The following is a 24,069-nucleotide window of genomic DNA, read 5'->3' on the forward strand; positions in this document are numbered from 1 at the left end:
CTGTCCTAACAGTCAGGAATCACGCAGAGATGAGGAATAGGTCTCTAGTGTTTATTACTGCTACATTAGACAGAAAATCCTAACAAACTGAAGAAGCGTGAGAAAACCCAGACGGGTAAACCCCAAAAGTCGAGGCGGGTCTGTTCTGTGTCTCTTTGAATCGCCTCTTAACTCCTCCGTACTACGCATGCGTTTTCCCCCCTGGATAGAGGCCCCCTCCTGCTCACCATCAGTACTCATAACAGATACTGTCTTTTCTCTAACCAAGGAAGCCAGTTTAGCCATCTCGGCAAATTCCATCATCTTCACCAACCGTTCCTCCGTTGTGGGTAGTGCCAAATCTTTCCACCATTGTGCATATAATAATCTTGCTGCAGTTATCACATATAAATACGAAGAACCATGACTTTTTCCCAGCTGTTTGTCCATCAATCCCAAAAGAAAAGACTCCATTTCAATTGTATCTAAGTTTTTAAGGTCCTCTGAATTAATATATGTATTTGTAACCAAAACTTTCTAGCTTTTTTACATGTCCCCCAAACAGGATAACAATGTCCCTTCCTGTTGTTCACATTTCCAACATAAATTTGAAGTACCTTTATACATTCAGGACAATTTCCCTGATGACATATACCAAGCGTTCAAAGCGCACTTCTGAATGAGCAGCTGAAAGAGGCATTTTCCCTTCCCATCAGTGGAGAGATGGTCCCTTCCAAGATGGTTTTTCTTGCAAGGCCTTTATTCTACATATAAGAGCAAGGCCTTCTTTCCTTCTCCAGATGAATCAACTACATTTCCTTTTCAGGGGAGGCCCTAGAATTCCTCCTTCAGATGAAAAAACCCTGATCATCCCAGACAAAAATCTGCATCACGGCAATCATGAAACACCCAAAATACTTCCTAGTTACAGCCGGCTGGGAGGGCCTGAAGAGGTCCTCCTGAGAGAACAGCGTAATTCGGAAGAAGGTCGGTCGCTCTTCCTTCCTCTCTCCTTAGGGTGGGAATCGGCAGCCCCAAAGTTCTGCTACTGTACAAGGAGGGAGGAAAAATCAGGGGGGTCAGTTTGAGAGGAAGCCAAGATGAGAAAGCCCAGAGTCCAGGCTGGAGCAAAAGTGCTGATCGTCAAGGGAAGGAGCAGAATCAGCTGCCTCAAGAGAGGGAGAGGGAGATGGAATCTGCTGGGTGGGATTGTCTGAGTTACAGGAGGGGATGGGCAGGGCTGTGAATGGCTGCTGGAGGCGGGCGGGGGGAACCCCCTTCACAAATTATAAACAGTATAGATGCCCCCCCTCAAATACACAAAATCCAATTTTAGTCCAATTATTTTGCCCTAAGAGCCGAGGTGGCGCTGCGGGTTAAACCGCTGAGCTGTCGATCGGAAGGTCGGCGGTTCGAAACCGCGCGGCGGGGTGAGCTCCCGTTGCTCGTCCCAGCTTCTGCACACCAAGCAGTTCGAAAACATGCAAATGTGAGTAGATTAATTGGTACCGCTTCGGCGGGAAGGTAACGGCGTTCCGTGAGTCATGCTGGCCACATGACCCGGAAGTGTCTATGACAACGCCGGCTCCAAGGCTTTGAAACGGAGATGAGCATCGTCCCCTAGAGTCGGACACGACTGGACTTTACGTCAAGGGAAACCTTTACCTTTACCTTTAAGAGCCGAGTGCAACAGGTTTCACGGCCTCCAGAGAGCCCAGGTCTTCCTTCAGCATCCGGAGGGTTGGATTCCCAGATGGACACAGGGAAAGGAGAGACGTCTCCTCTCCATCCATGAGTGGAGGACATTCAGGAAGTCCTCTGCTGCTCCCTCCCTCCCCTCCCCTCCCCCTTGCACTGGGGACCCTCTGATCTCTGCAGGTCTCTGAGCCTTGTGCATGCAAGACAATCAGATCAAGGGAGGGGCCCCGGTCTGGGCCCTGCAGCATGGCCAGCACCGCCTCCTGCTGTGGGGGGGGCCCTTCCGGGAGACGAGGGGGAGGACAGGGTGCCTTCCTCCCCAGCAACAGGGAGCGTTCCCAGCTGCTGTCACCCACCATTTCCTTTAAAGTCAGGGAGGGAAAGTGGAAGCAGCCCAGCCTCTCCCAGCAGAAGGAACCCTGGGAGGAGGGGGACAGGCAGGCCACGCCCCAGAGCCCCTCCCGCAAACTCCTCCTTCAATGCTGCAGATGAGCCGGAGAGAGAAGAGGGGTTCCCCAAAGGATCTTCACCATCGATGGGTCCCTTGACCTGAAAGCCCCCCACTTCCCCCCAATCCAGCCCCCACCGGGGCCACTCACCTGCGAGGGTGCTGCTAAATGGCCTCCTTGCTCCCTGCATTGGAGAGAAAGACAAAGAGTGAGTCCCTCCCCTGTCCTGGTCCTCTGAGGAGGAGGCCTCTCTCTCTTCAGCCTCCGCAGCTTCAGGGACCCTCGGAGGAGACCAGGCTGTGCTGCCAGAACAGGCTCTAACCACTGGGGCTCAGGGCGCTTCTGGCGGTTTCCCGATTTCCCACCCCAGAGCTGGGGGCTCTTTGCTCCAAGGGGGGCCAGGCTCTGCCACGCAGGCTCTGGGCTGCCTCCCCTGCCTGAATGTGAGGCTGGAAATCCAACAGGGAGAGAGTTTCCCGTTCTCCTGTGCAGGAACAAAGCAGTGGGAGGAAAGTGAATTTTGTAACTGTGTTGGAAGGAAGTAAGACCTCCCCCTGCCCTCCATGTTGTCTCCCTGCAATACTGCCTTCTCCTTGAGCAAGGTAAAGGGTTAAAGGTTACAAAATAGAAAGCGTTTGATGCAAAAAGGAGATGCCAGATATTAATATGTAAAAGGAAGCCCAACTGTTTAAACAAAGGATTCCCTTCCGATTCAATCAGAAACCTTGGGACACAAAAGGCTGCTCATTCACAGATTTCAGCAGAGCCCATTCCGGGAGACCTTCTTCCCCAGCCCAACAGATCTCCATAATCCAACCACAAAAGATTCCCTCCAAGGAGAACATTCCAAGCTAGTAGACAAAGCCGCAGGGAACCCAGACATCGGGACAGGAAGCACCGAGAGCAGGGGGCCAAACCACAGAGCGCCCCCTCTCCGAAATCGGGTAAACTGCACTTTCCTCAAGTTCCTAGGGGGCAGGAACACCTTTGCATAGCAGCAGCCAAGCTCTCCTATATAAAGGGCTTGTGGGCAAAATACAGGTGTGGCCACCTTCCAACCAGCATACTCTGCACTCTGTACATGCTCTTGGGAAATAAACGTTCAACCTCTGTTCCAGCAACTGCCTGCATCTTTTCATGCCCAGCCCCAGACAAACCCTGGTAAGAATTCCTTCTAACAACTGTTAGAAATCAAGGAAAAGAGAGGAAATGGGGAAAAAGGGAACCTGATTTTGTACAGAGTAAAAGGAGGAACAAGGAAAAAGGGAGAACAAAATTATTAAAATGGGAGGAAAAAGGAGACTTGGATAACTCCTTGGGACAAAGGCAAAAAAATCAGTAGTTTCCCTTAAGCCCCTCTTTAATGAAAAACCACTTTTCCAATCCTACACTTTCTGTTCATAGAACGATGTAAAATAATTTTAATTGTGCAAGAACAACTTGCCATCTAATAAACAGGAGAAACAACGTAATTCTCCCACCCACGTTTAAGATATTACACTCGGCGAAAAAGTGTCCACAGAAAGGGCAACAATATTGATTTAAATCTCAGTAGATTTATCTATCCTTGTTCCAATTCTATCCAAATAAATCCTCGTTTCCCCAGAACCAGACCCAGAGGGAACACAGGGAGCGGGTATTAGGGGGCCCTTTCACACCTGGGGGGGCTCTCCCTCTTTTCACCCCCCCCCAGCACTCTTGCTAAGAGGCAGAGCGGCTCCCCCCGGCTTACCCCGGCCTGAACTGTCGGATCCTTTGTCACTTGCTGGAAAAGAGAGAAAAGGAGGAAGGAGGTCAGTCTCTTGGCTGGACAGGAAGAGCTGTAGAAACTCAGCCCCTTTCTGACACACACACACACACACACACACACAGGCACACAATGACAAGAGTTTCAACCACACTGCTTTATCTAAGAGACATAGGAAAGAATTCTTAACATTTATATATCTCCTTTCAATAGAGCAATACTTCAGCCATTCTACAGCCACAGGGTGCTGCTGGGGGGAGGACACAGATGGCTCCAAAGCTCCTTTTTCCCACCAGTTCATACTTGGTGAGCCTTGTGGTGGCAGACCAAGAGGAGACCCAGCTGGCACCTGCCAAGGCTCCTTTTCTCCTCAATTCCTTCTGGGTTCACTACTTTTTACGGAGCTTCCTGACCAGATTATGGCCAAGCCTTTCCTTTCCGCATACATAGAAAACAGAAGAGCCTCTCAGTCAGATGGACCTTCCGCCCAGCCGGGTCTTCTCACCTTCCTGAGCCTTCCGTGTCCCAGATGTTCCTCCTTGGGGTCTCCACTCCCAAGAACAGCCTGGCTGGAATTAAAGGGGACCCACCTCCCCCAGCTTGGTTCTTGGGGGGAAGAGGAAGGTAGCACAACTCTGCAGCTTCATGAGCTGCTTTTGTGTTTAGACACAAAGACACACAAACCCCTCAACTGAGGCTGCCTCTGATTCCCGCTCTGACTTGGAGATAAGAGGGAAAGAGGACAAATCACTAACTTGATGCTCCCTTGTAGCCATCTTGACGTATCTCTGCAAGGAAAAAGCTCAGTCAAAGCTAAGAATAATCCACCAGAGATCATCCAACCTCTCCCTCTGCAGGAGGAAAAGCCCCAGGAGATGTTTTCACAGTTGTTTAGTCACAACCTCTCCTGGCAACTACTTTGAACAGACACAGAAAGAGCTTCAAAATGCAAATGTATCCCCTGACTTGCCCCAAGAGAGACCTGCTACCTCTGGGAGGGATGGAGGGAAATGGGGAAAGCAGCAGCAACAGCTGGGAGAGGAGGAGGATTTTTACTGAAATCCTTCTCTGCTGCTTTTTGACCAAAGCCTTTGAAAGGGACGGAACCGCGATGCCTCTTCCCAGCCAGAAGAAGGCAGGACTGTCCAAACCGCAGACTCAGCTGAGTCGAGACTGGAGTCCCAGCAAGAGGCCGAGATTTCGGATGCTCCCAAAGAGGGCTGGGAAAACAGGGAAAAGGGAGCCCAGAAGAAGCTCCCCAAAGGGGGGGACTGGGGAGGAGTCTCCCCCTCTCCCTTCACAGCCACCCAGCAAAGGTGGGACACTTACTGAGAAATACCAAGATCCCAGCAATCGCAGACACCAGGAGAAGAGCAGCCACAACGCAGCCGATGATGATGAGCCCCAGGTTGGATTCCGGAACTGAATTGGGAGAAAGAGCAGAGGATTGAAGGAGAACCCCAAACCATCGTTCCAAGTCAGGGAGAGACCTAACGCAGCCAAGGGACTACTGGGAATCGCCCAAGTTAAGAAGACTCAGGGCTCATCCTCACGTCCCTCTAACTGAAGACACCCTGCTAACCACGGTTAGCGGACGTGTCCTCGTGACTCTGCCTTGGTCTCCCACCAGCCCAGCACGAAGGCAGCCGACATTCACCTTTAGCTCTTCAGCTCAAAAGCAGCTGTTTGCAACCTTGTGACTCTCATCAGGTTAACAAAAATAAATTCAACAACACAATAATATAAACAAAATTAGTGAAACCTTAAAAACGTTTTTGTTCTTTTTATCAGCTGCCCCATTATGTCATGAATTTGAGCAGAATTGGGCAGCTCTGCATGCTAGCTTTTTTTCTTAAGCTTGAATCTTTGCATTTTATTATTTAAAGCAAAAGGGTTTATATCATGTGTCTTTTTTTTAAAGAGACAGTCTCATTTGGCTCATCTCTCGTAAGACTGCTCTGTTCCCCGGAGGAAAAGAAAGGGATGGTCAGGGTTCACCGAACTACGAAGCCCTGCCATGGATTTGTATATAGGGGTTCAGAGAGAGGGTGGCAGGCAAGACACGAGGCAGCACCAGTGAGTCTGTGCAGGAGGCGGAGGGGCAACACCCCAGCAGAGGCAGGGGGAGAAGTCCTGCCTGTGCTGTGTCTGGGAAGGTGAGCTGGCTGGGAGGGGCCTGAGGACGAGTGGAAAAGATAATCTGTGGGATGATCTCATCAGAGCGAGGGGGAAAATGTTTAATTCAAAGGTGGAGGTGGGAAAGCCTCATTCAGGGCTTTGCCTAGGTTTCATGTTCTTTCTTTCCCCAAGTTACTTATTCCTGATAAAGAATTCTTCTACAGTACATCCTAAATGGATTGTATTGAGGATTTCTAAGGTTAGGATTTAAGAACCGATTTAACATCTGGAATCATCACATGAATCCTCGCTTCTGCACTCTGTCGACTGGCCAGGAAGTGGCTGAACAGAAACGGTTCCAGTCTTGGCATCTGGAGCTTTCAAGTGCCAGGAAGGCAGCCCAGGAGGTGGGAATCCTCTTGTCTCACACCCACCCCGGGGTTAGGGGGAGGACCCCAGGGAAGGCCTCCCTGTCATTCAAATCCACGCCCTGCCTTCAGGAACGAGGGCGACGGACCTTGCCTGTCTTCTAGGTGGCAGCCCTCTGCTTATTCGAAAGATGCTGTCACAAACCCCACCACCACCAGCACCCGTTGGTCAAGGCTAGTCACGCGGAGCTCCTTCTATCCCCCTACAGAGGATTCGGGTTCTAGTCCCCGATCAGCCTTGCTGCTCTCCTGGGAACCTTTTCCAGTTGCTCTGAATCTGTATTAAGGGGTGTTCCCCAGAACTGGACGTTGTCCTTGAGGCGGGCTCTGATCCTAGCAGAAGACAGTGAGAAAATCACCCTCATCCTTTGGAAGTTACAGTCTGTTTGATGTAGCCTAAAATCACAGATGCCTTCTTTGAAGGGACTTTATGCTCCTGGCTCATATTCAGTCTCCAATCAATCCCGATCACAAAATCTTTTTAGCAAGCCAAGTATCCCCCACCCAATACTTGCACCTTTGATTCTTGTTTCCTACGTAAAGAACATTGCACTTACAGGTAGTCCTCGCTTAATGACCACAGTTGGAATTGAATTTAGGTTGCTAAGCGAAGCAGTCATTAAGCAAATCCGACCCAATTTTATGACTTTTTTGCAGTGGCCAAATTGTGACCATCTGACCGTGGGGACACTGACATTCATAAGTGTGAGGACCAGTCATAAGTCAATTTTTCAAGCACTGTTGTAAGTCTGAACCATCACTAAAAGAATGGTTGTTAAGCAGGGACTACCTGTAGAATCATACAGCTGGAAGGAAGGAACCTAAGAGGCCATCTAGTCTAACCACCTGCTTAAAGTATTCCATTAAGGTATTCAGACACACGGGATTGTGCCTTTAATACGTGTAAGTGATGGACTTCAGCAGCACTGCTGGCTCTCAGGAAGGAGGGGGCGCATTCCGAGGAGGGCAGCAGGATAGGAGGAAACACAGTCCAGAGCTGGGACGTGGGAAGACCAAGAGGTTCAGAACAGCCCCGCCCTAGAGCCTTCCCAGGCTATTTCCCCTCAGGTTAGGTAGGGTAGCTTTAGTCTGGCAAGGTTCTGCCCTAACTGTGTGAGCAAATAAAGAACTGAAGTTTGGTTGGATTGATCCTCTGTTGTTCGTGGGCTGGGCCTGACATCAGTCTTGCCAGACTAAAGCTACCCTACCTAACCTGAGGGGAAATAACCTGGGAAGGCTCTAGGGCGGGACTATTTTGACTCAACTACAACTTCCAAATTATTAGGGGGGAGATGGGCAGTATTACAAATTGGAGACATAAATAACATTAATTTAAAACGTAAACAAAGAAATAAAGGCTTCCCACATTCTAGCTCTGGATCATGTTTCCTCCTATCCTGCTCCCCTCCTCGGAATGTGCCCCCTCCTTCCTGAGAACCAGCAGTGCCACTGAAGTCCATCACATCGCCTCCCCCTTCACAGACACCTCCCATCACAGAATCTCATTTGAGGTTTCCCATCCTTCCTGGACACTCTTTTCTTTCTAGTCTCTCTTCAATTTCATTCTGTTACCCGCAGTCCATTCTGAATTTGACTTCTTTCTTTGAGGATATGAGCTCACTCAGCCAGCTTTAGATCCCTGGGAATTTGAGAACTATTGGTTCTACCTATTCCTCCAAGGCATTAAAGGGAACGTTGAAGAACAGAGGACGCAGGGCTGATTCTTCTGGCACCCCATTTGACATCTTCAACCTGATGAGGAACCATCACTGGGCACACCTTGAGGAACATTTTCAAGCCAGCTGTGGATCCCCTTAATTGCTGGGCCATCCAACCTCATTTAATGAAGATGAAGCAGCTTTGGGCTGCCTCCAGAGGGAGCTCTCACTAGACAAAAGGCCTAATTTGCCACAAAAATTTAATCCCACGAAACATCCAGATGACCCTATCTTCTTTTAGAGATCACTTGATCTATCTGTTTTCTATTTCATTCTGATCAACAACAACAAAAACAAAATTTTAGGACTTCTAAATAAAAGAAAATCTGTTTCTGCTGCTCCTCTGCTGGAGGCTGCAAACAGGGGAGGGACGGAGGCTAAGAGAGGATCTAAGTCCATTTCATCAGGATTGGCCAACTATTCTGATGGGATTCTGTTGCTTCCTTTAAATAAGCAGAAGCCAGTTCTCTGGCCCATTCCCTGCAGGTCCACAAACCTCAAAAAAGGGAAAAAACAATTGATTAGAGCTCAAGTGAGCTCACATCTGGACACAGCTGGGGTCACACTTCTCTCCCACAATCCTCCAGCCTGAAAAAGAGCCAAGCCTTTCCCTCCCTGCCGCCTCTCACCCTTCACGGCCACGTCCACAGGCTCCTGCAGGCCGTCATGCTCCACATGGCACCGATAGCGGCCTCTCTCCTTGGGATCGATCCGGATGCTGAGCCAGTAGTGGAAGGTCCCGTCCGCGTTGGGGGCCACAGAGCCACGGAGGGTGTCCTGCAGCCAGGCCTCCCCGTCCCTCCTCCAGGAGGCGTCGATCTCCTCGGGGTAGAAGCCGTGGACCCGGCAGACGTGCGTCTCCATCCCATCGTCGGCCTCCGTCCTGCTGCTCACCGTCACCACCGGGGTCTCTGCAGAAACGGCACGGCCGGAATTAACTCCGAGCCCCTCCTGAGCCTGGAAGGTGGAGGAGAAACCTGACGGGCAGGAAAGCTCCCACTACTTAGTTGTAATGCAGGGATTTAACACTCCACACCCGCAGCGCCTCCGAGAGTTTTAGGACATGCTCCAAATCTGGAAATGCTCAGCCACAAGGACTCCTGATTTTGAGCCCTTCCAGGGACTCAGTCTGAAAAACCTCCGGCAGCAAATTGAGGGTCCAAGGAAATTCCACAGGAACTGCTTTGAACTCTGACGGATCTTGGGCTGTTCCCTTCGGGGGAGGGATTCTGGAGCTGGTCTTCTAAGTCCCCTTTCAGAGAAACAACACAGAGGTTTCTCCCTCCCTTTTGGGCCCTCTTCCGCTCCCCCAGATCTTAGGCTGCTCCAGGCCTCTTTCCAAGAGACACAACCAAAATTTTGGAATCCGCACAGAAAAACTATTCTGTCTCTTGAAAGCAGGCAGAGAGAGGGGATGCAACGGAGGAGAGAGCCAGCACTCCTAGGGCAGGGAGGGGTTGCTGGCGATGGTGGGGGGATTCCCCCATGGAGCCTGATCTCACCCAGTGGATCCCGGAGGAATCAAGGAGCCCAGAGAAGGGGTGGAGCTGCAGGGGGAGGGGTGGTCTTGAGGGGAAAATAACAACAAACTCACAGGAAAAAAAAGGGGAAGAATATTCTAATGTGACCTGGAAGCCCTGTGGGGGGAAGGACTGTTCCTAAAGATGGGGAGGGGGTTGTTTTGAGGGGGGGAGTCACTAAGTCAGAGTTAAAGGACACATTTGAGGTTTAAGAGAAAGAGCCACAGAATCCTTGGATTTTTTTCCCCCTTGGGAAATAAACACCCCTCACCCTTGGTCTTTTTTGCCCAAGTGTGGGCACTGATGATGTCCTATCACTGGCGGAAGAGGTGCCCCCTAGTGGTGGGGGTGGGAGGTGCACTGCCAGTGGCCAGGGAGGGAGGGAGCCCCCTGTGGGATGTGGAGGGAAGGAGAGTGGCTGGGAGGGAATCAAGGCCATGAGTCACACGTGGCCACTCTTTGGCTAAAGGGGGTTTTGCTGAAGAGCCCCAAGGGGCCCTGTGGCCTCATCATGGGCTATGCACAGGACACCCCGAAGTGCTTCTGCTGCCTGATCCACACAGACCCCACCAGGCCCTGGATTCTGGCCTGCCCCACCTGCGGCTTGGGGGGCAGAGGTGGTGTTTCCTGCCCCCTTTAAGGGCTGCCTGGCAAGGGGAACCAAAGAGAGCTTCTTCCGGCGTCCTGGAGAGCTGCTGGGAGGGGAGGAGGGGGATTCCCTCCCTTGAGGACCAGGGACCCAAAGGGGGCCGAATGCGTGCAAGAAACCGGCCAGGGAGGAGGAGAGTTGGCCTGGGACCAGAGGCTCACCTGTCCTCAGCAGCGTCTCCTTCCCGTAGGACAGGTACTTCCCCAGCCCCTCAATGCAGATTTCCTCCAGGTAGGCCTTCTTTTGCTGATTATATCCTGGAATAGCGTCCCATTTCCTCTGGCTCATCCGGGCCTGGGGGTCGGGAGCCACCCAGGTGAGGGTCTCCTTGTCAAAGGTCATGAAGGTCCTCCCGTCGTAGCCATACTTCCAAAACCCTCCTTTGCTCCCGTCTCCTCTGAGCTCACAGCCAACCATCATTTGCACTGTGTGATGGCCTGAAAGAGGGACAGGAAGATGGTTTGAGGAGTCCTCAGGAGAGACACCCCCCCTCCCTGCCCCAAATCACACTTTGAGGGTCTCCAGACCGGCTGCCCCCCACCCGGGACCCCCCACGTCTCCCTCCATCTCCTCCCTCCCCAAAGTCTCCCTCTGGGCACGAGGCGGGACAAGCAGCGCCATCTTTGCCCTGGATCCGTAGAGCCCAAAGTCCTCCATCTGGAGGCTCAACGGGGGGACAAATGGCCGGAAGGGGGGCGAGGGGCAGAGGGGACCCCCCACCCCCATGACAAGCCCCTCCCAGAGAGGCTCCTCAGAAGCTTCTTCCTCAGGAAAAGCCCCACATCTGCCTGGGGGTCCCCTGATCAGACCCCCACTGAGAGTTTTGCATTCATACACGCCCAGGAGGGGGGGGTCTCGTTCCCCCCCAAAAGAATTTTATAGGGTCCAGTTCCCACAACCTCCTTTTCCCCAGAGAGAAGCCAACTGAGGGCCCTTCCCCAGTTCCTCTGCTCCGCAAAGGAAGGGGGGATGGTAAGGGGTCCCCAGCCTCTGCCCCTCCATTGCCCCCCAAAAGGGGGACCCTCCTAGACCTAAAGGAAAAGGGTCCAGGGTTCCCACTTGTGCTAACCAGAAACAAACCATGGGTTAGTGCAATGTGGTAATGAAGACTTGCATGGCCACAAAGAAATATTTTCCTTAGGAACAGTAGCAAGCGGCCCAATTTCATTTGCGCATCCAAAGCGTTCTTGACGTTTTAAAGGGATTTGGAAGTTCAAATTGATTGGTACCAATCGAAGGGAAAATAGGCTGGGCTGAGAGGGTGGGACTGGCTGAAAGCCCCCCAGGGGGCTCACTCAACTTTTCTCCCTAGGCTTCTACTGCAGGTCCCCCTTTGAATTTCTGTATCTCCACCGTCTGCATCTCTCCTTCGGCTGGGTCTTCTTTTCTCCTTCCCAGGAGGAAACTGGGGGAATCCCTGAGCCTTTCCTCCCGTTCTCAGGAAGGGAATCAGACGAGCTGAGCCAGAGAGCAGTGACGAGGGAAGCAGCGTTCAGCCTCACTGAACCGCTGAGCCTCAGCAGACCACCAGGCCCCGGTGGTATCACCCAAGGGTTGGGAAGGAGCTCAGAGCTGAGATTGGGGACTTTCTCATTAAAATATGCAACCCGTCTGTACACTCAGCCTCCATAGTTAAGGATGGAAGGTAGCCAACGTAACTCCGATGTTAAAGAAGGGCTCAGGGTGACAACAGAACATTCCAGAACATTAAGCATCCTGTGCGCTTAACATCTGTTCCAGGGAAGATAGTGGGCACTGCTATTAAAGACGGAATTGCTAAACATCTGGAGACACAGGCCTTGCTCAAGGATACCCAACATGGCGCCACTAACGGAAGGTCCTTTTCTAACGAATCTACTAGAGTTTTTGAGGGTGGTAATAACCATGAGGATAAGACTGGCCAGTAGACATCGTCTACTGCTGTTTTCAAAAAGTCTTCGATAAAGTCCCTTATCAAAGACTTCTCAGTAAGCGTAGCAGCCAAGGAATAAAAGCGCAGCTCCTCTTGTGGGTTTCCCAGGGTTTTGTCCTAGGACCGGTTCTTTTTAATAGATTTCTAAAGGATCTGGAATCGGGCGTGATGAGTGGAATTTGCTGAGGACACTAAATGGTCCAGAGTGGTAGAAACACCAAGGGACTGCGAAGAGCCCCCGAGGTTCTCTGCACACGCGGGGGGTGGGCATCCAAACTGTAGAGGTTGGCCGATGGGATGCCCCCGGGGCCAAAAATCCTACCTGCTCCTATAAGCGAGTGGGATCAGAGCTGGCTGTCTCAAATGAGGGGATTGTGGACTAACGGTAAACAGTTCAATCAGGGGGTCGACACAGTGTGCATCCACTGGTGATGGTGGTGGGCCACTGGGAGAGCAGCTGGCTGAGCCTGGGGTCTGATCCAGCAGGGCCTTGCTTAGGTCCTTCTGTCCTCCACTTGGACAGACTCAGATGGCGCCCCAAATCTTCTGGGCTTCCCATCACCTGGCTGGGCTCCTTCCTCCTTTCTCCACCAGGTGGAGCTCTGTTCCCCTCAGAGGCTGGGAGGGGACCTAGAAGGGATCTGGGGAGACCCTCACTTAAATAAGGTTCCTTTAAAGGGAATCTTGTGCCCCCAAAGATGGCAGAAGGAGGGGCTGCTGAGGAAGGGCTTCCCCCCTTAAGGGCAGCCCCACCGAGAGGGGAGTGCAGGAGTCCAGCCCTGATGGACCAAGGCTGGGGAGCCCCGGCAGCTCCGACCAGCTCAGGAAGGCCCCAAATGGGGGTTTCTTTCCTTTCTGTCCTCCTCACAAGATGGGACAGATGCCGGGAGGGGTCCTGCGCCCCATTCATGAACCTCAGCCCCACTTGGCCTCCCTGCCCAATTCTTCCAACCGGAGGCAGAGAAGAGGGTTCTGGCCTTTGGGCCCCCCTCGCCCCTGCAGAAAGGGGGTGCCAGAAACGCTTCTCCTGGGATGGGGGGAGCCGGGGGGGATCCTGAATCCACACTTGGTCCCTCTTTTCTCTGGGGGGGGGGGAGACAGACAGAAGGAGACAGACAACCAGCTTCCACCAAGACCTTCTTGGGACCCACCTGCCTTCTGTGGATGTGGGGGGGGGGGACCTGCCATTCCCTTCCTCCCCCCCAGAAGGAGAACCATCAAGGCCAGGCCCTCTGTCTCTCCTGGGAGAGAATTGTGGGGGGGGGGGCAGAGAGGAGATTTGGTCTGTTCTTTATCGCATTTTATATCACTCCTGGGCTATATAGTATATATATATTTACTTTTAAAATGTTTTCAGTAACTGTAATCTGCACAGAGAACTTTTGTTATGGGGCAAAGATAAAACACAAAAGATAAAAGAGTAATGTCTGGCCCTTTGTGGGGACGTGGCGTTTTCTTGGCAGACTATAGCGAGGCGTTCTTCCCCAGTCGTCACCTTCCCCAGCAAGCCGGGTGCTCATTTTACCCACCTCGGAAGGAAGGAAGGATGAAAGGCTGAGTCGACCTGAGCCGGCTACCCAAGAGAGAATCCAGATTCTGCTGGGATTGAACTCGGGTCGCGGGGAGAGTTTCGGCTGCAATACTACTGCCTACCACTTTACGCCACACGAGGCTCTTTAATAAAATTATCTTAAGTTTTAAAAAAAATATTTTTAAAAGAGCCTTTTTAAAAAGTGTGGAAGCGTCTGTCCCTTGCGAAGGACTCCCTTTCTCCCCACTGCTCCTGGGGGGGAAGGTGGGGCAGGAGGAGCCCCCCGACCCATCACTCACCCTCGCTCTGATTGTAGCGACGCCTCAGTTTCTCCAGGTTTCCTCTGAAATCCTCCTGAACACCACGCGCTATCTGGGTCTGAGTGTCCCAGTACTGGGGGTCCTCCTTCCCCACCTGCTCCACCCAGGAGACTCGAGGCTGCGCCTTCCTCTTGTTCCTGTCGTAGGAAATGAAGACTTGACCGTCCACGAACGCCAGACCAAGAAAGTGGGGCAGCCCCTGACTGGGGTCCGACATGGAGGTGAACAAATACTTGACGGAGTGCGAGGAGGAGCCTGGGAGGGAAACAGGGGGGCAGAGTTAGGGGGCTTCAGCTGAGGGATCCGATGGGGCACCGCAGGCCCCAATTTGAAGGTCTGGGGAGGAAGGAGGAGGAGGAAGACATCCCAGGGAGACCTCGGGGGGCAGAGGAAGAAGGGGAAAGGCGGGAGAGAGGATGGAAGAGGAGCAGAAGGACAAGGGGGAAAGAGGGAGCGACCGAGAGGCAAAGTGGTGGCTTCTGGAGGGCCTGAAGGGTTGGGGGGCAGAGAGGTTGGGGGGGTGAGAGCGGAAGGGGAGGGGAGGCTGGGCCAGAGGGAGAGCAGCACCCCCAAACCCCATCTGCCCCCCAATGGTTCCCTCCCCCCTTCCAGCGAGGCCTCCCCCCCACCCTCTCTGGGATTGGGGAGACTCTGCCCCACAGAAGCCGCCTTCGCCCCACAGAAAGGAGGGGGGTCCCACCCCCAGAAGCTCAAGAACAGCAGGAAACCCCACCCGGTCACCCCAACTTTCCATTCACTGAAAAAACCCAAAATGGATTGTTAATAGGTGCAGATTTGAGGGGAGATTTTATAAAATGGGGGAGGAAAGTGGGGAAGGAGGCACCTGGGTGAGGCCAGAGGCCGTGGGACCCTCGGGTGGGGGGCAAACCCAGACTGCTTGCCAGGGAGATGAGGCAGTCAAGGGGGGGCGAAGGGGGCGGGAATGGAGCCTCCAGCCCCCGGGGATCTTCCTGCTCACACCACACCCCCGCTGGGAGGTTCCCCCTCCAGGCCCAGAGTTGAGGCCCCTGAGCAGGGACTGGCTTTGACCCCAGGACTGAATGGGGCTCACCCTCATTCCACAGAAAATCTCACTGCTGATTGTCCCAAGATTCCTTCCTTTCAGCAATGCAATCCAGGCACTGAAACTGTCATTCCCAGATTCTTGCAAGGCACCAGGTGGACTCCAGATCAGGGCTTCTCAACCAGGGTTCCATGAGGTCACTGGGAGTTCCCTGGGAGATCATGAATTATTAAAAAAATTATTTCAGTTTTGGGCAGCTTCACATTAAAGAAGTAAGTTTCCTTCTTTATTTTTAGTTTAAGAATGCTGTTAATGCATATATACAGGCCTACCCATGAAATGGATATAATAATTTTTAAAGTTCTGGCCTATATTTGAGCCTGAATGTGCAGGGGTTCCCCGAGGCCTATTTCGAGGGTTCCTCCAGGGTCAAAAAGTTGAGAAAGGCTGCTCTGGACCTAAAACCCTTGGTTCACTTTCCAGGGCATGTTCAGGAAGCTGCCCTCCTGTCAGGGTCAGTCTCGCTTCGCAATAAGGCACGGACTCACTTAATAGGTATTAAGGATTTCCGCTTTATTGGAATGGTGGCTGACAGAACGAAAAACGGGAACGGGGTTGCGGTGGTGAGGCGCCCTGTTTATACCCTCTTGCGGGGTCCCGTGCTCCTCCACCCTTCATTGTCCCCAATCCCTCTTGATGGGCTCCTTGATGGCTGCGTGGGCGTTTTCCCGGAGTCTTTCCTTGTCCTCTTGGTTCCGGTGTGTCCTCCAGGGCACCAGGTGCGGCTTATCACTGCTTATCTGAAGCCCTTCTTTTCAGCTGTATATGAGTCCATGGGTGTGGGTGCTTTGGGTGCTTGGTTTAAGCACGGTTTTAATTATCTCCTTCTCCTTTTCCTTAATGATCATGATCCACGTTGTGAGGCTCTTTGTGCCTTGCAACGGGATCATGACACCTCCTTCCATGCTAATCCCGCACTTTGCAAATCACCCTCGACACGCAGAAGCATAGCCTCTGCGTGTTGAAGAGAGCCACGGAGGTCATCTAGTCTAACCCGTTTAGCGCGGGAGCCCAATGAAAGCCTCTCTCTTCCCCCCACGATGGCCCCGGCCTCCGTTTGAGCCTCTCCAGGGAAGGGTGGCCCCAACTCTGGCCAAGGGGTTCCCTTGTCCAACAGCTCTTGCTGAAACATCCAAGCAGAATCTGCAATCCATCACTTTATGAATTATTTGTTTGGATCTGTTTGGATACAAACTTTGTTACGGCCAAAGAGCAGCACAGAATTATACCACGAAAAAAAGGAAATAGGACGATGAAGTACGGTTCTCCGTTCAGTCCTGTCCAACTCCCGGTCACTTTGTGGATCGATGCTCTCCATGCCTTCCTATCTCTTACAGCGTCCTTTAGTTCCATCAAAGTCATTCCAGTGTCCCTGGAATGGTGTCAAGCCAGTGAGTCCTGGGGCGGCCCCTTCTTCTTTTACCACCGACCAGTCCCAGCATAATGGTCTTTTCGAGGGAGTCGGCTCACATAACATGACAAAAGTATGACAGCTTTTGTTTGGTGATCCTTGATCCTGCCGACATTAGTTGTCACAGACAGTAAACAAGCCACTTGAAATATTCAAGCTGGTTTAATCCATCAGAACTGAGCTTTAAATCAAATCACGTCTTAACCCCAGCTTTTCCTATCCTTCTTGCAGGAGGGGACAACTAATCATCATCACCACCATCACCATCATCAAAATCTTACCTTGCTTTATTCAAGAGCAAGTCATAAAAACTACTATAAAAACCAGTACAAGTCACAATTTAAAAACACCAACCAGGAGACACCAAAAATAATTAGGCAAATATCAGAAACAAAGTATTTTGGATGTTGGGGAAGGCTGGTTTACTCCAGGCAGTCACACTGTTTCAGCTGCGTTTTTCAAACTTCATATATCAGATAGGTTGTAAGTCACCCAGAGTCTTTGTGGAGCTGGGCAGCCTTAACAAATCCATTAAACAAATAAAGAAAGAAAGCAGGGGTGGGGGAGGGTCACAGCCATCACTGGGGACCTCCAAACTTTTTCCAGCCGCTCCAGAGAGAACATGTGCAGCTCAGGGTTCAGCTCCGGAGTCCTCGGTGCTCTCTGAGCTTGGCTGTTTGCTTGCAGACGTTTCACAGCCCAAATCATCAGGGCTGGTGAGGGTGGGGTTTGCTCCCTGGTTCTACACCGGAGCTTGCCCTGCCCACGTTGGTGGTGGTGGTGGTGGTTTCCTCCTGGGTTCTTCCTTGATTAGGGTGTTGTTTTCTGCTTGATTTGTCTGTTTGACTGTTTGTCCGCTTGGTGCTTCCTTGCTGGTTTTCCGCTTGACTGTTTCTCTGGTGTTAACCCCTGCTTCTCTGGGCGTTGGCTGCTGGAGAGATGCCTCTGGTCTTTCTGCTTCCTTCTTAGCTTTCTTTTTGTCTCTTTTGAATGCTGCGTAAATGTGATTTATCTCTGTGTGTCTATGGATGGCTGAGGTGTCTGGAAACTGAGCATCCTAGACCAAGCTGAGTCCACAAACGCCCGGGAACTCTTGGTCGCTCGGCACCAGGCCCAAGGAGAGCAAGCTGCCGTACTCAGGGGCGAGGTGGCAAGAGCAGGCAGGACTGCAAGCGAAACTTCCTTTTCCAGAAACGGGGCACAAGATGCAATCCTGCAAAGGCTCGAGAGACAGAGCTACGGATTCTGGGTCTTTTCCCCAGTGGGACTGGGGTCTCAAACGGGTTCAGTGAGGGACTAAGGGGGGCAAAACCCTCAAAAGCTCTCAGCGATCCACTCCTGCTTTGCCCCTCTCACTGACTGACTGTTCTCACTCGTTGCATATCCCGCCCGCTCGTGTCTAGTGCCAAGCGTCCAGGCATTCCCGAGCATTTTGGTTTTAGCCTGGTCTTTTAAAATTAGGCCTAAGAAACATTCATGGAATGTGAGCATTTTCCCAGGTATGGACCATAATCGGGTATAACTGCAGACAGTCCAGAAAAAGATAAAAACCAAAGCAGGGAAAAAGTGCGGCCGGTGTTGCTGCCTCCTCTTACGGCTCAAGGTTTGAGACATTCGAGCTAAGTTCGACGGATTTCGCTTTGCAGACCACGTTTCCTGGGGTAGAACTCCTGGACAGAACCTGTAAAAGAATCCCCTGGAATTGCCAATCAGGCGCTGCAATGCCTTGAGAGAACCTTCTCTTGACACACAGCAGTTCAAAAGAAGAATAAAATCAGGCCAAATATAGAAGGTGATCTCCACTTGCAACTGTTCTCCAAGGAAAAGCCATCACATTCCAGTCCTTCAACACTGACCTCTTTGTTAAACCTTTAACCTCCCAAATGATTGTAAAACTCAAGAGGATTTATTTATGCGTCCAAAATCCGGGACCCATAACTCCCGTGGGAATTAAATTTGGCACATTTATTAAAACATTTTATGACATAATACAAAATGTCAAAAACATTTTCTGTGGTCAACCCCTGATCAGTATGAAGGACAGGGGCTGTTTTCAAGCCAGAGGTATCTCTGAATATCTCCCTGAATTTTTAAGAACTTTCCCAGTGAAGCAGCATTTCCGGGATGCGGGATATGGGGGTTTGGGACGGGGGTGGGAGAATCGAGGACAAGGTGAAAATCAAGATTAAGGTTCTTTATGAAGACGATTCAAGGAGCGCTTCTCCCTTGCCTCTCAGCCTGCCGCATTCACACGGCAACCTTAACCCGATCACTCAACTGCACCAGATACACGGAACGGACCCGAGAGACGGGCCGGGTCCTCACAGCACCAGAAGCCAGAAAGAGCAGCAAAGCCACCGCCGAAGGGAGGTCATACGACCCAAGCTGAGCGGTCGTGCGAAGGCAGCCAGAGCTTTGTGGACCTGACCTGGTCACGGGAGACGCTGCCTTAAGACAACCTCCACTTCGAGGGACGGAAAGAAGCGCGCTTGGGGGCGCCCAGGTAGGCTTGGCTGACATCTGGAGGGGGGACCCTTGTCCGGTTCCCAGAGTGGCCCCCCGTGGCGGGGGTAGAGCGGCAGCAGGGCCCCACCCACGCTTTGGGGCCTGTTCTGAAAGGAGGGGGAGAGGGAGCGGACTAGAAAGAGGACCGAATCGGGATGCTATTTCTGGGGAAATCTTTTGGGGGAGAAGAAGAGAGAGAGAGATTCCCTGGACGGATTCCCACCGGCAGAAAAGGGGCTGGAACCCCCGACGCCCCCGAAGGGACTCACCGAAGCCGCTCTCCAGCAGGGCGACCGCCACCAGCCCCACAAGCAACGGGGGCGCAGGGCGCAGAGCCATCCTGTCCACAGACCTCCACCTGCGCCCCTCCCTCCTCCAGTTCCGGGGAAGTAACGGGGCGCTCCGCGTGATCCGCACCGCAACAATCCAGAGCGAGCCGTGATTGGCCAAGCTTAACCAATAGAAAAAAAGGATTCTGATGCCGTCTGTGGTTGCTAGGCGGGCGGCCAGGCGCAACCTACCGGGGAGGCGGGAAAAGGAAACCGAAAGTTCTCTCTGTTCGGGAAAACCCCCTCCGGGAATTCCGAGTCTTGGGGGAGGGGCGGAATTGCGGGGCTCGGAAAAGCGGGGGGGGGAGGGGGCAGGTCAGGGGCCGGTGGGGGGGGCGTCCCTTTCCGACTCCGCGCAGCCCCTCCCAGCCGGGGAGGAGCGGAAGGGCCGAAACCCCGAGCGAAGTTTCGCCCTGGCCAGAAACGCTCAGCGGCCCTTGCGGCGCCTTGAAGGCGGAGACGGGCCTTTCCTGTGGGAAAAGGTCGCGGGGGGGGGGGGAGAAAGTGCGCTAATTCCCTACACTTCCTGTGATGAGCAAAGTATGAGTAAGATGCGAGGGTCTTTCCAGGGCTTGAACGGTCTGCTCTCTTCTGCTGTCAGCCTCCCACCGAGCATGTGCAGAGTGCAAATTAGGCCGGGCCTGTGGGGAAGAGGAGTGAGGTTCTGCCTCCCTTTCATGAGTCTGTTTTTCTACGGATGAAGAAGCCCCAGGTCGTTAGAGAGGACTTTCCAATTGCTGGGTGAGCCTCTGGAAACTGGCCTTCGGCAGACATGCTCCCCCTCCCCGGCCTCTCCAGGCTGCTTCCCAAAGAGGCCCAGCGTTTCCAGCTTGAGCACGAAATAAATTTCCACAGCTTTTCTCTCCAGCAGTCGATGATTTCAACTCCCATTATCCTAGGCAAGGGCCCTGCTGGCTGGGGATGATTGGATATTCAGCCCAACCCATCTGGAGGGCACCGGTGTGGGGAGGGCTGGTCTATCTGGAGAGGCTCAGCTTTGAGCCAGGTCCTCCCTGCCCAAGGCTGATGGTCCTCCGTTGTGGGGGGACAGTTAGCCTCCCTTCTGTGTGGGACGTTTCCATGGGGGAAGGAGCCCCAGCTGCAAAGTGGGCCCCTGAGCATTGACTCCCCTCCAGCAGAAAGACATGGTTGGCTGACCCTTGCACGCACGCACGCATGGACACAGAAACACAGGCACCTGCACATAATCCAAGTTTGGCAAGGTGCAAGGTGTCTACTGAACATGTTCATGTCCTTAAAGGATACAAGATAATGTTTATTTAGGCATCTCCTCTGACGCTGTGGTTGCTGGGGAGAACCAGACCTATCTTTCTGCAAACCAACAGGCCTTGGTTGAATTCCCCCCCTACAGGGCAGGGGTCAAAATATTCTCACTCCATTCCTCTCACAACAACCCCCTAAGGTAGGCCAGCTGGGTGACAGCAGCTAAAGGCTTCCCAGCCAAGAGCAGTTTGCCTGGAAGGTCCTCAGAGGCAGCCCCCAATTCCCCACCTGCACAACTTGTGTATCGGGGAGCCCCAGAGGGCAGATCCTCCATCCCGGGCTGGAGGGTTTCCCATCGGCCACGGCGCTGGCTGAATATCCCCCCCCCTCTTCCGCCCCCCCAGGAAAGAAGCTCAGAGGCAGGCTGGGGAGTCCCAGGGGCTGTCCTGGAAACCGCAAAAAGCCCCCCTGAGCAGAGGAGATGGAATGGAGCCCCCTTTTCATGGGAATGGTCTCTCCTCCTTTGACCCCTCCAGCAATTCCTCACAGACAGGCAGGCAAAGCTCACTCGGTTCAGGAGCCCCCCCACTTTTATTCATTAACATTTGTCCAAGATGGAAGAGAAATGTGGTAAACCATGGTTTGCTTTAAGTATAATTTGATGAATAAGTCATGGTGGTCTTTTTCACACGTCTTGGTAAGTGATGGTCCCCCAATAAGTGATGGTGAAGGGCAGAGTGTGAATCCCAGCAGTGACCGTCCCATCGTGCAGGCCTTGAATGAGCTGGGGAGGATTGTCTCCCCCTTCCTCAAGCTGCCTGTTTCTGGATAAAACAGCTCCATTGATCCCCAACCCCACCCTGGTCCTGCAGAGATGGTCTTCCTGGTCTGTGCCAGACTCTCTTGGTCCTGGGCCTACAATTCAAAAGGGAGAATCCAGAACTCAGGTTGGTGTCTGTAGGCCGTGTTTCTTAGCAAGGTCCAGCCAAGACAGCTTGTGCGATCAAGTCAAACCAAATACACATGATACAAATATAAAACCAGGTTTGTTTCCACAGCGAGAACTACTCCTTCAGTCCAAGAGCCAGGGAACTGTAATGGTGAAAGTGTTGGACAAAGCAGGACGACCCAGGTTCCTGTCCCCACCCCCACCCCACCCCATGGAAGGTCCCTGGGGAATGCTGGGCCAGTCCATCCCTCTCAGCCCCAGAGCCAGGGTGGGGTGATGGGGAAGGTGGACTAGGAATGGGGAGACCTATATTCTGGTTCCCCCTCAGCCATGGGTGCCCCCCTCAGAGGCCTTTGGTTGCTGCACTTGCTGGGGACTTCATTTCTGAGGACACCCAGAAATGAAGGAAACGGAGGTTTGCCTGAGCCTCCTTGTCTGCATTCATATCCTTTCTCTGAGCACAGACACCCAGGAGCTGGACCTCCCACCTGATCCCCAAGTTTCAGTTCAGACTTTGGGGCTTCCTCCCCTTACCTGTTTAGCAATGACCATCGTGGAAGTTTCATGGGAACCAGCAAGAAGCCAGGAAGAAGGGGGCATCAAAACTGGTTCTTCTCCCTGGAGATAAGAAGACGACACTGGGACAGGAAAGAAGGCAGAACTGTTGAGGACAACCAGAATCCCCTCCCTTGTGAAATGCCAAAAGACAGAAACATTTGGCAGGCTGAATATTTGGGGAGTTCAGGGAAGGCAAGGCCTGGCCCGGCAGAAGTCCACAAGCAACTAAGGTCAAGAGGTAGCCTTCTTGATCTTAGAAGTTAAGGCCATGCTAATTTCACAGGAGATACTTCCTTCTGTGAACCACAACGCAGCTCTGGATGTTTTTTTCCTGTCAGTCTGCTGCATTTTGGAAACCAAGGAAAAGCTCAATCAACGTCCTAAGAGAAGCCCTGAGGCTGGATTTGACCCAGTGACCCAAGTAGTCTAGCTTTGCGGTCACCAGATGGGTTCAGAAAAGCCGTAAGTGTGGCTAGGAAGGCAGTGCTCCTCTTCCACATTGGTTTGTTTATCATATTTTCATCACCACCCATCTCCCTCATACGGGGGACTCTGGGCTCTGTTTCCTTTTTTTAGAACAAAACAAGATACTACTAAACTTGGGCACCTTTATTTATTTATCTATTGTAAATCTTTTTCAGTCTATAAGGCGCTTTCGGCCTTTGTGTTGCAAGCCAGCTGCCCTGTGCCGGAAACTGAGCAAGGCTGAGACAAAACCTAATTTGGTTTAATTCAAGTTCAGTTAATTAACTAAAGTTAATATGATTTTTCCCCATATTCTTAAGAATTGGAACTATATATTGGCAGCTGCACTTCTCATTTTGGGAGTGAACACAGCAGGTTTTTGATAATCCATCATATATTTTCTCATTTTTCAACTTCTCTCTCATGCTGATGACCAGCAGGCGGCACCATTTAGCTGACTTTGGCTAATCTTGAAAAAGCCAAGCAAGGAGATCTCAAAACAGTAGATTAGACTGGGAACTTGGGAAAAAAAAATCTGAGAAAAACAATGGTAAAGCAAATCTGTATTGTTCTCAAGAAAACAGCATGGTTGTGTCCGTGAAGCCCACAGAGTCAAGTTTGACTCAGCGGAGGCTGCTTATATCTGCAGATATTTGTTCAGTTAATCATGAGAATTTATTTCTTTTTCCTCTAGTTTTAGGGTTTTGAACTTACTTAGGTTAAGCTGCAGTACATGCCCCCTTCCTGTTTATTTCTCTCCGGTTTCAAACCGATCTAATACAGGCCGCAGACCTTCCAGTGTGGGCAACTGACAAAGTCCCAGGATTCTACTCTAGCCTCGTCCCCTTCTAATGCCGAGATCAACTTCTGGGTCCTTCAGAGCTGTGCACACACGACCCTCTTAACTTGTGTGCTAAGCTGTGAAGATCTGGCTCTTCCCCTGTGTAACGGTTGCCTATCCTAAAACACAGACTCTCAAGCGGGAGCTTGGAAATATCTGATTTATTTAAGAATAGTAAGCAATCACAAAGAAAGCTGAGAATGAGCAAAAGCGCGCCAAATACAAACTAAAAACCCTCGGTGCGAATGTGATCCCCTTTGTTCAAGTGTTTCAAATTCCCCATCCCAGGTGCTCCTAATGAGTTCTCCTAAAAAGGACCTTGAACACAACCGATAACACATTCCATCCCAATGAATAGAGATAGAAGCCTGGTACAAGGTCTCCCAGCAGCTCCCTCCCAACCGGAACGCGCGTCAGCACCATGGCATGCGAAATGTTACAATGTACATTGAACCTTGCAACGGTGAACATGACACCCTGTTACGTAGTACTTTAGGCTTTATTATTATTATTATTTTTTCTTCCTACAGTTTTTCATGCAAGTGAAGGGTCTGCTTTTTTCTGAGCAACTGAATGTTGATCCATAGGTTGCGACAGGAATTAACCAACCGACCGGCTTGTCACCTAAGCCCGA

The 24,069-nt window shown here is 51.9% G+C and overlaps 1 protein-coding gene across 2 annotated transcripts; it reads right to left on the reverse strand.

Annotated features, from left to right (window-relative positions):
- Positions 1-608: 608 nt before the first annotated feature.
- Positions 609-19,440, reverse strand: LOC134491987 (major histocompatibility complex class I-related gene protein-like). 2 transcript variants are annotated; one of them, XM_063296100.1, is made up of 9 exons: positions 19,339-19,440; positions 14,049-14,324; positions 10,468-10,743; positions 8,767-9,048; positions 5,203-5,295; positions 4,629-4,661; positions 3,859-3,891; positions 2,277-2,310; positions 609-1,024 (listed from the first exon to the last, which is right to left on the reverse strand). In XM_063296100.1, exons 1-8 carry the CDS (start codon positions 19,406-19,408, stop codon positions 2,291-2,293), a joined length of 1,083 nt encoding a protein of 360 aa, XP_063152170.1. In that variant the 5' UTR covers positions 19,409-19,440; the 3' UTR covers positions 609-1,024; positions 2,277-2,290. The 2 variants fall into 2 exon arrangements, with proteins under 2 accessions (XP_063152170.1, XP_063152171.1); XM_063296101.1 differs by lacking the exons at positions 3,859-3,891; positions 4,629-4,661 and having other exon boundaries at positions 611-1,024.
- Between the last annotated feature and the right edge of the window lie 4,629 nt (positions 19,441-24,069).

The sequence above is a fragment of the Candoia aspera genome, chromosome 2 (assembly GCF_035149785.1).
Source record: "Candoia aspera isolate rCanAsp1 chromosome 2, rCanAsp1.hap2, whole genome shotgun sequence".
Lineage (NCBI taxonomy): Eukaryota > Metazoa > Chordata > Lepidosauria > Squamata > Boidae > Candoia > Candoia aspera.